Source organism: Scyliorhinus torazame, chromosome 1, assembly GCF_047496885.1.
Source record: "Scyliorhinus torazame isolate Kashiwa2021f chromosome 1, sScyTor2.1, whole genome shotgun sequence".
Classification (NCBI taxonomy): domain Eukaryota; kingdom Metazoa; phylum Chordata; class Chondrichthyes; order Carcharhiniformes; family Scyliorhinidae; genus Scyliorhinus; species Scyliorhinus torazame.
The window spans coordinates 335,432,666-335,451,399 of NC_092707.1; the positions used below are offsets into that span (position 1 = coordinate 335,432,666).

An 18,734-nucleotide genomic window follows, 5' to 3' on the forward strand; every position below is an offset into this window, starting at 1 on the left:
ACGCAGACACGGGGAGAACATGCAGACTCCACACAGACAGTGACCCAACCGGGAATTGAACCTGGGACCCTGGCTGTGAAGCAACAGTGCTAACCACTGTGCTGCCATGTATCGTAGATTTAGAACTCTAGTTTCAGTTTGAGCTACATAGTTTCCAAAATCACTGTAAAATTCTATCATATTATGGACACACTTCCCTAAAGATTCTGTTATTAATTAGTGCTTTCTCATTGCATAATGCTAGATCTAAAATAGCCTGTTCCCTAGTTTGGTCCGCAACATACTGCTCCAGAAAACCATCTCGCAGATATTTCAGGAATTAGTCCTCCACAGCATTAGCACTCGTGAGATTTACCCAGCCTATATGTAGATTCAAGTCACCCACTATTATGGTTTCACCTTTATACCTCTAATTCCATGACTTATACTGTGCCCTAAATTACCATTATGGTTTGGTGACCTATAAACAGTTTCTACCAATATTTACTTGCTCTTGCTGTTGCTTAATCCACCCAAAAAGAATCTACGAGTGGGTTTTCCGCACAACCCACTGCGTGTTTTGCGGAGATGCTCCATTATTGGTAGGCAGCGGGATTGTCTTGCCCTGCCATTGTCAATGGGGTTTCCCATTGAAAGCACCCCTTGCCACTGAGAAACCAGCGGTATTTGGATTTGTATTGGTAAACATTAGAAATAAGGTGTATATTTAAGTGGGTTTAATTTAATATTCCTGTTCCTGGAAGGGTAAAACCTAAAGTTAGATTCATCCTGGGAAAAGGTGCTTTTATGTCTGGGGGCTGGTTAAGTTCCAGTAATCGTTCTCGGATGCGGTCCGACGCAATCCCCGTCACTAAAGCATCGCGCATGAGGAGGTTCGCGTGTTCAGCGGCCGTAACGGCCTGACAGTCACAGACCCGGACGAGTGGAATTAGGGCGCGCCAGAAGTCTTCGATGGACTCACAAGGTAGTTGCGAGCGGGTGGCGAAGAGCGTGTTCGCCTTCTGAGCATAGTGTTCTTTAAGAGTTCCATTGCTTTTGTGTAATTCGAGGCATCTTGGATCAACGGGAACACGCTGGAGCTCAGTCTGGAGTACAGGACATTTATCTTCTGAGCCTCCGTTGGCGGGGGGTCCGCAGCATTGATGTAGGCCTCAAAACATGCTAGCCAGTGAGTAAAGTCTTTTCTGGCGTCAGGCGAGTGCGGATCCAGCTGCAGGCGATCGGGTTTGATTCTGATATCCATTCTGTGGAAAAATCTGACTGCAATAAATTGATGCGCAATCAATTGCACAAAGACGCAGATTGGGTACAACTGTGGCTTTATTGCAGTCAGATGAGTGGTCTCCTGCTGCAGCTGGCGAAATGGCAGGGCAATGGAGGTCATGCATATTTATACAGTTCTTAGTGGGCGGAGACAGCCGGCAGGGGCTACCGGCGAACCTGTAGTGCAGGCCCTACCTTACATCCCCTAATACAGTGGTTCACCACACCCACCCACACACAAACACACACACACTTTTTCTCCATCCGCCAGCAGCCAATTTATCTTTACCACCCCCCCCCCCACCCCCACCCAACCAACAGTCAGTGGATTTCAAAGGGCCCCTCCCCTCCACCGACCGTAACACGTACATTCTCAGTGTGGTCGATGAGTACCCCAGATTCCCCTTCGCCATCCCATGCCCCGCTATGTCGTCTGCCACCGTCATCAAGGCCCTCAACACCATCTTCGCCCTGTTCGGTTTCCCCGCTTACATCCACAGTGACAGGGGATCCTCATTCATGAGCGATGAGCTGCGTCAGTTCCTGCTCAGCAGGGGTATAGCCTCCAGCAGGATGACCAGCTACAACCCCCGGGGAAACGGGGAAGTAGAACGGGAGAATGGGATGGTTTGGAGGGCCGTCCAGCTGGCCCTACGGTCCAGGGTCCTCCCAGCCTCTTACTGGCAGAGGTCCTCCCTGAACATCTACACTCCATCCGGTCACTATTGTGCACCGCCACGAATACCACACACCATGAACGTGTTTTTACCTTCCCCAGGAAGTCCACATCCGGGGTGTCGCTCCCGACTTGGCTCGCAGCTCCAGGACTCCTTGGTGAACAGGGTTCACCTGCTCCACGCCAACACTCAATATGCCTATGTGGAGTTCCCCGACGGCCGCCAAGATACCTGGCACCGTCAGGTTCCACCCCCCCCCCCCATCCCCCCCCCCCCCCCCCCCCCCCCCCCCCGCGCTGCCAAAGAGGATTTTGGCACGCTCCCGGAGTTCCCCGATGACTGGCCAGCATCAGCACTGCCACCACTGCCATCGATGCCACCTCCACCACGCCAGCACCGACTTCGCCGCCACCATTACGCCACTCCCAATGAAGCACCCAAGCACCGGATCGGCTGAACCTTTGACGGACTCTGGACTGTCAACATGGACATTTTATTTTTTTCTTCTTAACACTACATAATTGCACTAATTGTATATAGTTTCACATCACCCCCGCCAACTCATTTTTAACAGGGGGTGAATGTGGTGTGATGTGTTGGGTGTTCTGGATCCGTGGAACACATACAGGCCACCAACACTTAAAATAGTGCAACACTATTTTATTAAGTTAGAAACTGTTGAGCATACTTTCACTGTGGGTTAACACGATGTTAGATTAAACTAAAGACCTCTGCCTGCCTGAACCAGTCTATGCATTCAGCACATGGTGAGGATCTGTGCTGTAAGCTGTAAGCTCTGTCCTTGTAGGAGGCTGCATCCCGAATCAGCAGGAACTCTGATGTCTTTATAATGAGTGTGCTCTAACTGGTGATTGGTTGCCGTGTTGTGTGTGTTGATTGGTCTTGCTGTGTGGCCATCAGTGTGTGTGTATCTGCACCATGGTATACTGGTGTATATCATGACATGGTGAACCACTGTATTAGGGGATGTAAGGTAGGACCTGCACTACAGGTTCGCCGGTAGCCCCTGCTGGCTGGCTCCGCCCACTAAGAACTGTATAAATATGCATGACCTCCATTGCCCTGCCATTTCGCCAGCTGCAGCAGGAGACCACGCATCTGACTGCAATAAAGCCACAGTTGTACCCAATCTGCGTCTTTGTGCAATTGATTGCGCATCAGTGTGTATGGCTCACTCCCAATTTCAGGGTTCGCACTCACCCTCACTTCCACACAGACTCAAATTAACTCACACAGGGTGTGGGTGAGGGTGAATGTGAACCCGTAGACCGAGAGTGAGCCAGAAAAACATAATTTGTCATGTGATGTCATGCTCATCTTTATTAATCACTCATTATTTTTAATTATCAATTTATTGCTTTGACATTGCTTTATTTTTGCCCATCAAGTTCTTTCTTTCTTCTTACTTTAACATTTCATTCAAATTCATGTTCAATGTTGCATCAAACCTCATCTTTTTGAAATTTGTTCATCGGCCCCTTGAGTGAGGAAAAATTTAAAATGGGGCCCCTCGCACAAAAGGGTTGGACAAGCCTGTATTAGACCAAAGGAAAAGGCTTATAAAGTTAGCAAAAATGTAGGAAACCTGGTGAGAGGAAGCATGTTAGAATTCATCAAAAGAGGACTCATAATATGAATGTAAACTAGCAAGAAGCCATAAAGGCATCTATAGATGTGTAAAAAGGAACAGATTGCAAAGACAAGTGTGGATCTATTAGCGGCAGAGACAGCAGAATTTATAATGGGGAATAGGGAAATGGCAGAGAAGCTAAATCATTACTTTGTGTCTGTCTTCATGGAGGAAGATACAAAAAAACCTCTCGGAAATAATATAGGACCAATGGACTAGCAGGAATGAGGAACTGAAATAAATTAGTATTGGTAAAAATATCATATTGGAGAAATTAATGCAAGTTGATAAAAACTTGGGACCTGAATATCTACATCTCAGAGTGTTGTAAGAGAAGGCTATAGAGATAGTGGATATGTTGGTGGTCATCTCTCAATATTCTATAGATGCTGGAATGGTGCCTGCAGATTGGAAGGTTACAAATGGAACCCTACTATTTAAATGAGGAGGGAGAAAGAAAACATCAAACGACAGACCAGTTTGCCTGACGTCAGCAATAGGGAAATGCGAGAATCTATTGTTACCCTCAGACTAAGGTATCAACTGACGTAGCAGACAAAGAAACACTTGCACAAGATATTTTGTCCAACTGAACCGTTGGCTGAATTCTCCAGCCGTTCGCTGCCGGTGGGATTCTCTGGTCCTGCCGGCAGGACACCCCCGCCAATGGGTTTCCCAGTGACACAGGGCGGCTTCAATGGGAAATCCCATTTACAGCGGTGGTAGCAGACAACCTCACCACCAGCGAACAGTGTGCCACCTCCTGCGCCGAGAAACACGTGGCTGTGAGGCCGGAGAATCCCACCTTTTATTACTGTTTAAAACAGTAGATAAATACTGACACGCATCAGACTAACCCCTGGGATGGTGGTACTGTCCTATGGAGAGAGATTGAGGAAACTGGGCCTATATTCTTGAGAATTTAGAAGAATGAGAGGTGATCTCAGTGAAACTGGCAATATTCTTAAAGCAATATTGACATGATAGATGCAGAAAGAATGTTTCCCTGGCTGTGGGGGGGGGGGGGGGGGGGGTCTAGAACACAGTCTCAGAATAGCCACTTAGGTCTGAGATGAGGAAGAGTTTCTTCACTCAGAGTGTAGTAAGTCTTTGGAATTTTCCAGCCAGAGGGCTGTGGAAGCTAAGTCATTTGCTTAAGACAGAGAGTGACAGATTTCTGGATACTAATAACATCAAGAGATATGGGATAAGTGTAGGAAAATACCATTGATGTGTGTTTCATCTTGATTTAGGGGTCCAGTTGGGGTTTCATAGAATCATAGAATTCCTGCAGTGCAGGAGGCCATTCGGCCCATCAAGTCTGCACGACCCTCTGAAAAAGCACTCCACCTTATCCCAACTACCCCGCAGCCAAACCTATACATCCCTGGACACTAAGGGGCAATTGATCATGGTGAATCCACCTTCTTTGCACATCCTTGGACTGTGAAGGAAACCCACGTAGACACAGGGAGATAGTGCAAACTTCACACAGTCACCCAAAGCCAGAATTGAACCCTTGTCCCTGGCGCAGTAAGGCAGCAGTGCTAACCACTGTGTCACCGTGCCTTCTTTAAGGCTTGCCCGTTATCCTAAGAATGCCATTGGCTGCTTTCGCAAAACACATCTTTGTTTATTTATGGATCGATGTACATCTCAGTACTATACACCAAGTTGTACTTCTGCTTCCCACCAAATCTCAGTCTCTTAGCCATGTAACATTGAAACATAGTTACATCAGTAGTTAAATCAGTATGAGGCATTCCCTTTACTCTATATCTCCCCCCAAATCTTTATCCCATCTGCCAAACTCTCAGACTTCACAGGGTTAGTCTCTGTGGTGCCTTGACCAATCTCCCTGACCTGAACCTGATTACATTTCAAGGATGAGGATGCACTCTCTCAACATTCGAAAGCAGCAAACCTCCATCTGGGTGGTTGTAGAGTTCCTACATATTTCCAGCTCCTCCTGTACATCCTGATCCAATTTAGTTGGCCAGCAGCTCATGAGAGGGGTAATTCCTTCCTCTGGGGGCTGGAAGCCCCACTTTCAGCGTGTTAAGGCCACCCCCCCCCCCCCCCCCCCCCCAGCGTATTATTTCTGCGGGACAAACTTTTTAAAAAGTTAGTCAGTTTGCTATGAAGATCTTTACCCTGAGACATCTTCATCTACCCTGCCACTTATACTCTCATAGATTTCCAATATATCTGTCAGACAAAATTTCCTTTTCGTAAACGTATTCTATTGTTAAGATTTGTGGAAAGTCAAAGAAATATTCACGTTTATTGTGCCGTATTTTTACTTTGAGCTGCTGTAAAACCAGATAGTCTAACTTTGCAACAGCATTATTTAATGCAATCGCTGACCAGAAATAATACGAATTCCTAAACATTTTAGATGTCCAAATTAGTTCCAATGTAATCCAGTGAAAAGGATAAAACGTTACTCCTGTCTGTAGACCTTCCTGCAAGTGATTATCTGCAAGATTTTATTGGAGGATAGGTCAAAGGCTCTTCCGTTCATTTATGGTAACTTCATCCTGCTTTATTTAGTTCTTACAGGCTCAAGTTGCTTAAAAAAAAAGTTTATTTAGTGCAGAAATTTACCTGAAGCACACTGTCTCTTCAGGTAAAGGCAAGATAAAAGTCTCAGGGGAAGATTCCTTTTTAACAATGGTTGAACATCAAATCTCCGGGTACATTAGGTATGGCTCTGCATTTGCCTGCCATCCTGAAAGCTTACTGGTCTGCAGATGAAATCACTTAGAAACATTAATCGTTTTTATATTCTCCCATTTATTGACAGAGCATGCTGTATTTTCCAAACAGCAGTGTAGATATATGCTGGTACACATGGGAAGATCTGAACAAACTGTGCTAATATACTCTATTAGAGCGATCTGCAACTGTTTCACTGGGGCCCTTATTGATCTATCACTTGATGACAACAGCACTTAAGGATTTTAGCGTTTTAGCTATTTTCCTTCAATAACAGGAAATTTTATTATGGCTGGATGACTGATTTCAACCTCCACAAAAATCAATCACATTTATTCTCAGATTTTAAACAGTCTTGAACATCTGTGTTTTTACTAACCCCCATCAGACGTTGTCACATGCACCATCTCGCTCCTGGTGCTATGGGCTCCATTGAAGACCTCAATAAAAAGCCAATATTCTGTATTTGAATGCAAATCGTCAACCTGTGTGTAGTTCACATCAGCTGGGAAGGACACGGAGTTGCTGTAGGCAGTTGAGTTGATGTATAGGATGTAATATTCCACATCACCCTCCAATTCTTGCAATGCTTTAATTAAAAAGAGTAGAACATAATTAGTTAAACTATCAAAGCTGATTGGTCATCCTTCAATGATTCACATTTGCCAAAAGTGGCAACGGTAATTATATTTTGTTCCTACCATTCCAGTTATAAGCATCGAACTTAAACAATGAACAGGATTTTACAGGTGGCGGGGTTTCCGTGCCCCATCGCTGAACATTTTGCTATAATATTTGCTCCCCACTCTGGCAGGCTGCCCTACCAGCCATTTAACACTCAGAGGAACACTTACAGGTTGAGACAGCCCTCATCTGGGGAGTACGTCCTGCCTCTGAGAGTTGCCAGCCAATCTGATTGGGCAGCAGTGCCACCAGAGTCAGTGGACACTGCTGGGACTGCATCTCATCGCCAAAGAAGGAAAGCAAGGGGCCGGATACTGGATGGTTTACTTGCTCGGCTTCCCACGCATCACTTGCCTCCTCCCGCAGGCTGAATAATAGCTGCCAATTTACAAATGGCGCGGTGAATGGGCCACTTAAGGGCCTCAGCTGATGCAAAGGAAGAGCGGGCTGCATAAGGCCTAGTCTGTGCAGGTTAAATCATGGCCAGACTGGGGGTGGGTGGCTAGCTGGTGGGAAAGGCACCCACAGAATTTCATTAGGCCCCCACTGACAAACCTGCCCATAAGAATCTGCCCAATGTTGATTTGGATCAAATACAATTTCATATTATTTCTCACTAAGTCAAACAGTATTCTTGAAATTCTATACCTTCTAGTTTTCAAGAGATTTTGTCAGAGATTTGTGACTCCACGGAGCTTTGCTGGATTATTAGGGACATTTTTTCATCTTAGATTTTGTCCACTTCATTATCCCCCACTATTCCAAAATAAATATTGGCTTAATTATCTAATTTAAAAAGGAATTCAAGTTATTCCAAAAAATCTGTTAGAATGTTTTACATTATATACACATATGAACACTGACTCCCCTGCGCATCAGCAATATCCTGCATGAATGCAGTGTCATTAGGGGAAAGTACATAATTTTAAATCATGCCCTTTTGTGAAGGTTTGTAAACTAGGCCAACCTGAACACTTTCAGAGCTGCTGCCAGCAGGGATTGGGGAAACACTTGCAGCTGTACTGCTTTCAGTCAAAGATTTTTTCAAGTTCCTGAGCCTGAACAGATTTTTTTTGTCGAGTGCAGTAAGAAGAAGGACAGGTGATTTGTTGATTTATAATATGCTTTTCGAAGGATACCAAATTTTGCCTATCGTTCAAAACCTCTCAGGAACATGGCCAATTCTTACAAAAGGCAATAATAACACAGAAAATGCTGGAAATATACTGAAATTTGTGCTTCAAATCTGTGCTTCAAGTCTTTGACCTTTCATCAGAACATTAATTCACTGATTTGAAACCTTAAATGTGCTTCTCCAGCGATGCTGCCAGAACTACTGACAATTTCCACTATTTTCTGTATGTATTTCGGATTTCCAACATCTGCAGTATTTTGGGTTTATTTTTTTTAAAAAGGCTATGTGGATGCACTGGTCCAAATGGGTATGAATGAATGTGAACTAGAGCTCTTCACACATGTTTACCATCGTCCTATTGAATGCAGTGGTTGCAAAACAGACTCTTCCTGCCTCGGTCATTCCTCAACGTTTCCAGGAAGCCAACCCCAAAATAAAACTAATAATGGTTGAGTAGGCGCCACAAACATTCCCATTCTGAATGATGGCAGAGTCCAACATGTCAGTGCAAAAGTCAAGGCTGAAGCAATCACCTCTAGCCAGAAGAGCAGAGTGAATGATCAATCAATGTTTCCTCCTGAAGACACAAGCATCACAGAGACTACCCTTCAACCAATTTGATTTACTCCAAATAATAGTAAGAAATAGCTGAGTGCACCTGACAACATCCCAGCTGCAGTGCTGGAGATTTGTACTCCAGGTCTAGCCTTGCACCAAGCTAAGTGTTCCCATACAGCTACAACACTGGCATTTATCCAACAATGTGAAAAATGGCACAGGTAGATCCTGCACAAAAAAAGCAAGACAAGTCAAATCAGAGCAAGAGGGAACGCAATAAGGTGCAATATGGGGTTAGATAAAATGTACGGGAGGTGTGGTCTTGTGGCACAGTGGTATTGTTCCTACCTCTGGGCCAGAACCTCTGGGTCCCACTCTGGGACTTGATGGGCCAAAGAAGATGTGTTCATAACATGGACAAATTGGTTTGATTGTCTGCCAATAATTCCTTCCAAAATGCCTGAAAGCAGGCAATAAGAGCAGGAGAGTTTCCTCGTCAGTCCTACTGCAGAAGGCCTCTGCAGTACTTTGCCAAGAATAATCATGGACCAATCCATTGGAAGTCCATCGTTACCAAAGCCCCCTTCGGGCATGGTACCTACGGGGCAGGAGATATTGAAGAACAAAGAAAAGTACAGCACAGGAACAGGACTTTGGCCCTCCAAGTCTGCACCGACCATGTTGCCAGTCTAACCTAAACATTCTACACTTCCGAGGTTTGTATCCCTCCATTCCCATCCTATTCATGTATTTGTCAAGGCACCCCTTAAACATCACTATCGTACCTGCTTCTACCACTTCCTCTGGCAGAGGGTTCCAGGCACCCACTACCCGCTGTGTAAAAAACTTTCATCGCACATCTCCTCTAAAGTTTGCCCCTCGCACCTTAAACCTATGTCCCCTAGCAATTGACTCTCCCACCCTGGGAAAAAGCTTCTGACTATCCACTCTGTCTATGCCACTCAAAATTTTGTGGACTTCTATCAGGTTTCCTCTCGATCTCCGTCATTCCAGTGAGAACAAACCCAGTTTATCCAACCTCTCCTCATAGCTAATGCCCTCCATACCAGGCAACATCCTGATAAACCTCTTCCGTCCCCTCTCCAAAGCCTCCATATCCTTTTGGTAGTGTGGCAACCAGAATTGAACACTATATTCCAAGTGTGGCCTAATTCAGGTTCTATACAGCTGCAGCATGACTTGCCAATCTTTATGCTCAATGCCCCATCCGATGAAACCAAGCATGCCGTATGCCTTCTTGACCACCTTCTTCACCTGCATTCCCACATTCAGTGACCTGTGGACCTGTACACCCAGATCCCTCTGCCTGTCAATACTCTTAAGGGTTCTGCCATTTACTATATATTTCCCACCTGTATTAGACCTTCCAAAATGCCGATCTATATCCTACTGTATCCTCTGACAGTCCTCATCATTATCCGCAATTCTACCAACCTTTGTGTTGTCCGCAAATTTACTAATCAGACCAGTTACATTTTCCTCCAAATCATTTATATACACTACAAACAGTAAAGGTCCTAGCACTGATCCCTGCGGAACACCTCTCGTCACAGCCCTCCATTCAGAAAAGCACCATTCCATTGCAACCCTCTGTCTTCTATGACCGAGCCAGTTCTGTATCCATCTTATCAGCTCACCTCTGATCCCTTGTGACTTCACTTACTGTATCAATCTGCCATGACGGACCTTGTCAAAGGCCTTACTGAAGTCCATGTAGACAACATCCACTGCCCTACCTTCATTAATCATCTGTCACTTCCTCGAAAAACTCGATCAAGTTAGTGAGACACGACCTCCCGTCAACAAAACCATGCTGCCTCTTGCTAATACATCCATTTACTTCCAAATGGGAGTAAATCCTGTCTCAAAGTATCCTCGCCAATAATTTCCCTACCAGTGACGTAAGGCTCACCGGCTTGTAATTTCCTGGATTATCCTTGCTACCCTTCTTAAACAAAGGAGCAACATTAATTATTCTCCAGACCTCTGGGACCTCATCTGTAGCCAGTGAGGGTATAAAGATTTCTGTCAATTTCTTCCCTTGCCTCCCTCAGTATTCTGGATAGATCCCAACAAGCCCTGGAGACTTATCTACCTTCATGTTTTTCAAGATGCCTAACACCTCCTCCTTTTGATCTCAATGTGACCCAGACTATCTACACACTCTTCCCCAGACTCATCATCCATCGTGTCCTTCTCTTTGGTGAATACGGATGCAAAGTACTCATTCAATGCCTCGCCCATTTCCTCTGGCTCCAGACATAGATTCCCTCCCCTATCCTTGAGAGAGCCAACCATTTCCCTGGCTATCCTCCTTATATACATGTAAAAAGCCTTGGGATTTTCCTTAATACTGTTTGCCAATTACTTTTTCAAACCCCTTTTAGCCCTCTTGACTCCTTGCTTAAGTTCCTTACTACGTTACTTACATTCCTCACTGGCTTCGTCTGTTCCCAGCCTCTAACCCTTACAAATGCTTCCTTTTTCTTTTGGATTAGACTCACAGTATCCCTTGTAATCCAAGGTTCTCAAAACTTCCTTCTTCCTCAGAGGAACATGCCGGTCCTGAATTCCTATCAACTGACATTTGAAAGCCTCCCACATGCCAGATGTTGATTTACCCTTAAACATCCGCCCCCAATCTAGATTCTTCAGCTCCTACCGAATAATGTTAGAATTAGCCTTCCCCCAGTTTAGCATCTTCACCCAAGGACTACTCTTATCTTTACCCAACAGTACCTTAAAACTTACTGAATTATGGGGCTGGATTCTTCCGCCCCGCCAGCCACAAGAACGCCACAGGCGAGACACGAACAATGGAAAAATCCATTGACCTCGGTCGGGATTCTTCGGTCACCAGGCAAACGTGGCCAGAGAATCCCGCCCATGGTCGCTGTTCCCGAAATGCTCCCTGACAGAAACTTTGACCAGCTGGCCGGGCTCATTCCCCAATGCCAGATCCAGTACTGCCCCTTCCCAAGTTGGACTATCTAGATATTGTTTCAAGATGCCCTCCTGGGTGCTCCTTACAAACACTGCCCCATCCAAGCCCCGAGCACTAAATGAGTCCCAGTCAATATAAGGGAAGTTAAAATCACCCACCACAACAATCCTGTTGCTTTTACACCTTTCCAAAATCTGCCTACATATCTGCTCCTCTATTTCCTGCTGTTGGGAGGCCTGTAGTAAACCCCCAAAATTGTGACTGCACCCTTCCTATTCCTGATCTCTACATGAAGGCACAGAGCATGGTAAACAAGGTGTGTGAGCTGCAGGCTCAGATAGCCAAATGGGATAGCGATCCTGCAGTGATAATGGAGAACTGGCTCAGAAAAGGACAGGACTGGGTATTAAATATTTCTGGATATAATGGACTGGGTTTTACGGCCCCACCCCAGGGCTGTTTTCAATGGAGGGGGGTGGAGGTTGGTGCAGAGGCATGTAAAATATGATGGCCGGGTAGTCCATTACCTTCCTGTCCACCTGTGATCCATTTCCTATCAAAAAACCTGGTATGAAGACATGTGTTCCAGAACTTGCCATACCCCTAGCCAAGCTGCTCCAGTACAACTACAAGACTGGCAACTACCCGGTAATGTGGAAAATTGCCCACGTATGTCCTGTACACAAAAAGCAGGACAAATCCAACTTGGCCAATAACCACCCCATCAGTCTATTCTCGCTCATCAGTAAAGTGATGGAAGGGGTTAACAGTAGTACCAAGCAGCACTTATTCAGCAATAACCTGCGCACTGACACTCAGTTTGGGTTCCACCAGGGTCACTCTGCTCCTTATTACTGCCTTGCTTCCAACATGTGCAAAACAGCTGAACTCCAGAGGTGAAGTGAGAGTGACTGCCCTTGACATCAACGCAGCATTTGACCAAGTGTAGCATCATGTTCTCTAGCAAAACTGAAGCCAATGGGAATTAGGGGGAACTCTCTGCTGGTTGGAGTCTTACCTAACACAAAAGAAAATGACTGATGATTGGAGGTCAATCAACTCCGTTTCAGGACATCACTGCAGTAGTCCCTCATGGAAGTGTCTTAGGCCTAAACATCTTCAGCTGTTTCATCAATTACCTTCCTTCCATTATAAGGTCAGAAGAGGGTAGTTCGCTGATGACTGCACAACATTCAGTATCATTTGCGACTCTTCAGATACCAAAGCAGTCCATGTCTAAATGCAGAAAGGCCTGGACATTATCCAGGCTTGGGCTGACAAAGTGGAAAATAACATTTGTGCCACACCAGTGTCAGGCAATGACGATCTCCAACAAGAAAGAATCTAACCACCGCCCTTTGACATTCAATGGCATTACCAATGCTGAATCCTCCACTATCAACATCCTGAGGGTGACCATTAACCTGAAATTATATGGCCTAGCCATATAAATACTGTGGTTACAAGAGCAGGTCAGAGGCTAGGAATCCTGTAGAAAGTAACTCACTTCCTCACTCCCCAAAACCTGTCCAACATCTATGAGGCACAAGTCAGGAGAGTGACTTGTGTAAATGAGTGCAACTCCAACAACAGTCAAGAAGCTCAACACCATCCAGGACAAAGCAGCCCACTTGATTGGCACCCCATCCAGAAACATTGCCTCCCTCTACCACCCTTGCACAGTTGCAGCAGTGTGTATTAACTTTTAACAATCTTTATTGTCACAAGTAGGCTTACATTAACACTGCAATGCAGTTACTGTGAAAATCCCCAAGTCGTTACATTCCGGCACATGTTCAGGTACACGGAGGGAGAATTCAGAATGTCCAAATTACCCAACACCACTTCTTTCGGGACCTGTGGGGGGAAACCGGAGCACCTGGAGGGAACTCACGCAGACACGGGGAGAACGTGCAGACTCCTCACAGACAGTGACCCAAACGTGAATTAAACCTGGGACCCTGGTGCTGTGAAGCAAAAGTGCTAACCACTGTGCTACCGTGCCAGCCACTAACTCCAAGTTGCAGTGCAGGAACTCACCAAGGTTCCTCAGACAGCACCTTCTGAAACTCACAACCGCTACCATCTAGAAGGACAAGGGCAGCAGACACATGGGCACATCACAACCTGGAAGTTTCCATCAAAGCCACTCTGGGAAAGCAGTGCTCAGAAGGTCGCAGATGAATTGTGGAGCAGCGTCAAGTCGGGGTGCCTCACAAGCTTTGGGCTAATCTCAGCCTGTGTACCAGCAGGGATTTGGCCTCAGTACACCTGGTGAGGGAGCAGAAAATTGGCTTATGTTTTTGCTCTGATTTTTCTTCAATGACTCCTACTAGGATTGTGTGTGTTCATCTGTGTGCAGATACAGAGGACAGGATTGTGCTCAACTGTGATACAAGAACACAAGAAATAGAAGCAGGGGTAGACCACCAGGCCGCTCAAGCCTGCACTGCCATTCAACATGATCATGGCTGATCTATGCCGGCCTCAACTCCTTTTCTGTGCCATTTCCCCATTGCCCTCTATTCCTCAATCTATCAAATATTTACCCACCTCCACTTTAAATATTTCTAATGATCTAGCCTCCACCACCCTCCGGGGCAGAGAATTCCAGAGATTCACCACCCTCTGCAAGAAGAAATTTCTACACACCTCAGTTTTAAACAGCCGTCCCTTTATCTTGTAGCTCTGTCCCCTTGTTCGAGACTCTCCCGCTAGTGAAAACATCTCACCATCTACCCTGTCAAGCCCTTCAGGATCTTGTATGTTTGAATCAGGTCACCCCTCACTCGTCTAAACTCAAAGGAATACAAACCCAGACTATTTAGTCCCTCTTGAAAGGACAACCCTCTCATCTCAAGAATTAGCCTGGTGAAATTCCTTTGGATTGCCTCCAATGCTACTGTACCCTTCTTTAGGTAAGGGGACCAAAACAGTACGCAGTGGTTGCAATTTTCTGGTCGTTGTGAATCACTTTTCCCGCCTACAGGGCACCCCTGCTGGGCAGTTTCCTGGCAGTGTGCGGTGGTTACAATGGGAAATCCCATTGACAAGCGACTGCAAGATAGAATCCCACCGCCAGTGAACGGTGCAAAGCCAAGAAAAATGCAGCTGGAGAACAGAAGAATCCTACCCAGTCGTCCAGGTGAGACCTACCAACACCCTGTCCAATTGCAACAAAATCTCCCTATGTTTAAACTCCAACCCCTTTGCAATAAAGGCCAAAATAACATTTGCCTTCTTAACCACTTGTTGGACCTGCCTGCTAGAGTTTCGTGATTAGAAACATACATAGAAAATAGAAGAAGGTGGAGGACATTAGGCCCTTCGAGTCTGCTTCGCCATTCATTATGATCATGGCTGATCATTAAGTTCAATACCCTGATTTTGCCTTCCCCCCATGTCCCTTAATCCCTTTAGCCCCAAGAGCTATATCTATTTCCTTCTTGAAATTACACAATGTTTTGGCCTCAACTATTTTCTGTGGTAGAGAATTCCACAGAATCACCACTCCCTGGGTGAAGAAATTTCTCTTCACCTCAGTCCTGAAGGTTTACCGCTCATCCTCAAACTATGACCCCTTAGTTCTGGACTCTCCCACCACCAGGAACATTCTTTCCGAATCTACCCTGTCTAATCCTGTTAAAATTGTGTCAGTTTCTATGAGATCCCCTCTCATTCTTCTAAATTCCAATGAATATAATCCTACCCGACTTTGTCTCTCCTCATTTGATAGTCCCGCCATCCCAGGAATCAGCCTGGTAAACCTTCGCTGCACTCCCTCCATAGCAAGAATATCCTTCCTCAGATAAGGACACCAGAATTGCACACAATACTCCAAGTATGGCCTCACCAATTCCCTGTATATTTGCAGTAAAACATCTCTATTCCTATACTCAAAACCTCTCGCTCTCGCTATGAAGGCCAACATACTATTTGCCTTCTTTACTGCCTGCTTACTTTCAGCAACTGATGCACGAGGACAACAAGGTCTCACTGAGTATCCACCTCTCTCAATTTACACCCAATAAAAAAATAATCTGCCTTCCTATTTTTGCTACCGAAGTGGACAACTTCACATTTATCCACATCATACTTCATCTACCATGCGTATGCCCACTCACTCAGCCTGTCCAAATCCTACTGAAGCATCTCTGCATTCTCCTCACAGCTCACCCTCCCACCCAACTTTGTATCATTTGCAACTTTGGAGATAATATTTATTCCCCTCATCATTAAATCATTAATATATAATGTGAACAGTTGGGGTCCTAGTTCAGGTTCCTGCAGCACCCACAAATCATTGCCTGCCAATCAGAAACATACCTATTTATTCCAACTTTTTGCTTCCTGTTTGCCAACCAGTTTTCTATTCATCTCAAGACACTACCCGTAATCCCATGCGCTTTAACTTTACATCGTAATCTATTTTGTGAGACATTGTTGAAAGCCTTCTGAAAATGTAAATAAACTACATCCAACGATGCTCCATGGTCAACTCTACTAGTTACATCTTCAAATAATTCCAGTACATTTGTCAAGCATGATTTTCCTTTCATAAATTCATGTTGACTTTGTCTGATTACACCACTGCTTTCCAAATGCTATGCTAGGAAATCCTTGATAATGGAATCTAACAACTTCTCTACAACTGATGTTAGGCTCACTGGTCTATAGTTCCCTGTTTTCTCTCGACCTCCCTTTTTGAATAGCGGGGTTATATTAGCTACCCTTAAAACCGTAGGAACCATTGCAGAGTCCAAAGAATATTGGCAAATTACCACCAATAGATCTACTATTTCTAGGGACACTTCATTAAGAACTCTGGGATGAAGATTATCAAGCCCTGGAGATTTAGCCACCTTCAATCCCATCAATTTCCCCAAACCATTTCTCTACTAATACTAATTTCCTTCAGCTCCTCACTAAAACTTCTATTTCTCCGAACTTCTGGTACATTATTCATGTCTTCCTTTGTGAAGACAGAAGTAAAGTACGAATTTAGATCCTCAGCCATTTCTTTGCTTCCTGTTAGGGAAGGCAGATGCTACCTGAATGGTTGTAAATTGGGAGAGGAGAGTGTTCAGCGGGACCTGGGTGCACCAGCCACTGAAGCTAAGCATGCAGGTGCAGCAGGCGGTAAAGAAGGCTAATGGTATGTTGGCCTTCATTGCGAGAGGATTCGAGTACAGAAGCAAGGATGTGTTGCTGCAATTATACAGGGCCTTGGTGAGCCCACACCTGGAGTTTTGTGTGCAGTTTTGGTTTCCTTCTCTGAGGAAGGATGTTCTTGCTCTCCAGGGAGTGTGGTGAAGGTTTATCAGACTGATTCCAGGGATGGTGGGATTGTCATATGAGGAGAGATTGACTAGGTTGGGATTCTTCTCGCTGGAGTTCTGCAGAATGAGAGGGGATCTCATGGAGACTTATAAAAATTCTTACGGGACGAGACAGGGTAGATGCAGGGAAGGTGTTACCAATGATGGGTGTGTCCAGAACCAGGGGTCACAGTCTGAGGATTCAGGGTAAATTATTTTATCAATCTTTTTCTCTTTACATACCTATAGAAACCTTTACAGTCAGTTTTTATGCTCCCCACTAATTTACTTTCAAATTGTATTTTCCCCTTCTTAATCAATCGCTTGGTCCGCCTTTGCTGAATTTTAAACTGTTCCCAATCCTCAGGTCTATTGCTTTTTCTTGTTAAATTGTAAGTCTCTTCTTCGAACCTAATACTATCTCTAATTTCCCTTGTAAGCCATGGTTTGGCCGCAGTTCCCTTTCTACTGTTCCGTCAAATAGGAATAAACAGTTCACTTACTTGTTCCTTGAATGCCTGCCATTGCCTGACCACTGTCCTTCCTTTCAGTAATGTTTCCTCGTCCATCATAGCCAGCTCATGACTCATACCACCATAGTTACCTTTGTTGAGATTCAGGACCCTGGTTTCAGAATCAACTACCTCACTATCCACCTTGATAAAGAATTCTATTATATTATGGTCACTCATCCCCAAGGGTTCTCTCACAACTAGATTGCCAAGTGATCCTTTCTCTTTGTCCAACGCCCAGTCCATTGATTCATGCACTAGAACACCTAGATCCCTCTGTACTTCACTCACCTACAGTCTCTCTCCATTTCGATAATAATCTGCCTTTCGATTCCTTCCACCGAAGTGCATGACCTCATACTGCCCACATTAAACACCATTTGCTAGATTTTCACCCAGTCACCCAATCTATCTATATCCTGTTGCAGAATCACAACTTCCTCATCACAACATGTCCTTCCACCTATTTTCATATAATCAGCAAATTTGGAAACCTTACATTCTGTTCCTTCCTCCAGATCATTAATGGAAATAATGAACAATTGTGGGCCAAGAACTGATCCACTAGTTAGATCTTTCCACTCTGAAAAGGACCCATTTATTCCAACTCTCTGTTTTCCACGTGACAGCCAGTTTTCAATCCATGGGAATACACGTTCTCCAATACCATGGGCTTTTTACGTTATGCACCTGCCTCTTATGCGGCACCATGGCAAATGCCTTTTCAAAATCTAAATACACTACATCTACAGGTACGCCTCTGTTTACTTTCCCTGTTACATCCTCAAGAAATTCAAGGAAATCTGTCAAACATGATTTACTTTCATAAAACCATGTTGATTAAGTTTGAATATATACAGCTTTCCAAAATGATTAGCTATTTCTTCTTCGAGTATTGGCTCCACCATCTCACCAATAATAGATGTTAAACTAACTAGTATACAGTTCCCTGACTTCTGCCGTTCTACATTTTTGAACAAGGGAGCCACATTGGCTGTTCTCCAATCCTCTGGTATCTTCCCAGAATTTAGCGAGTTACGAGAAATTGCAACCAATAGGTCCACAGTCTCTGCTGCCACTTCTATTAAAACCCTAGTGTGCAGTTCATCGGGTCCTGCCGACTTGTCTGCCTTTAGCCCTTTGAGTTTCTCTAATACTCGTTCCCTTGTGATTGAGATTTTTCTAAGTTCTACCATGTTAGCCCATTTGATAGCTTAGGAATATTTGCAATGTCTTCCATGGTGAAGACTGAT

At 44.8% G+C, this 18,734-nt stretch overlaps 1 protein-coding gene across 1 annotated transcript in view; it reads right to left on the reverse strand.

Moving 5' to 3' along the window:
- Positions 1 to 18,734, reverse strand: part of ush2a (Usher syndrome 2A (autosomal recessive, mild)) — a 1,730,413-nt gene that overhangs the window by 445,755 nt on the left and 1,265,924 nt on the right. Inside the window, exon 45 of the mRNA XM_072506478.1 lies at positions 6,689 to 6,898. Coding sequence (XP_072362579.1) covers positions 6,689 to 6,898 — 210 coding nt within the window. The remainder of the gene's footprint in view (positions 1 to 6,688; positions 6,899 to 18,734) is intronic.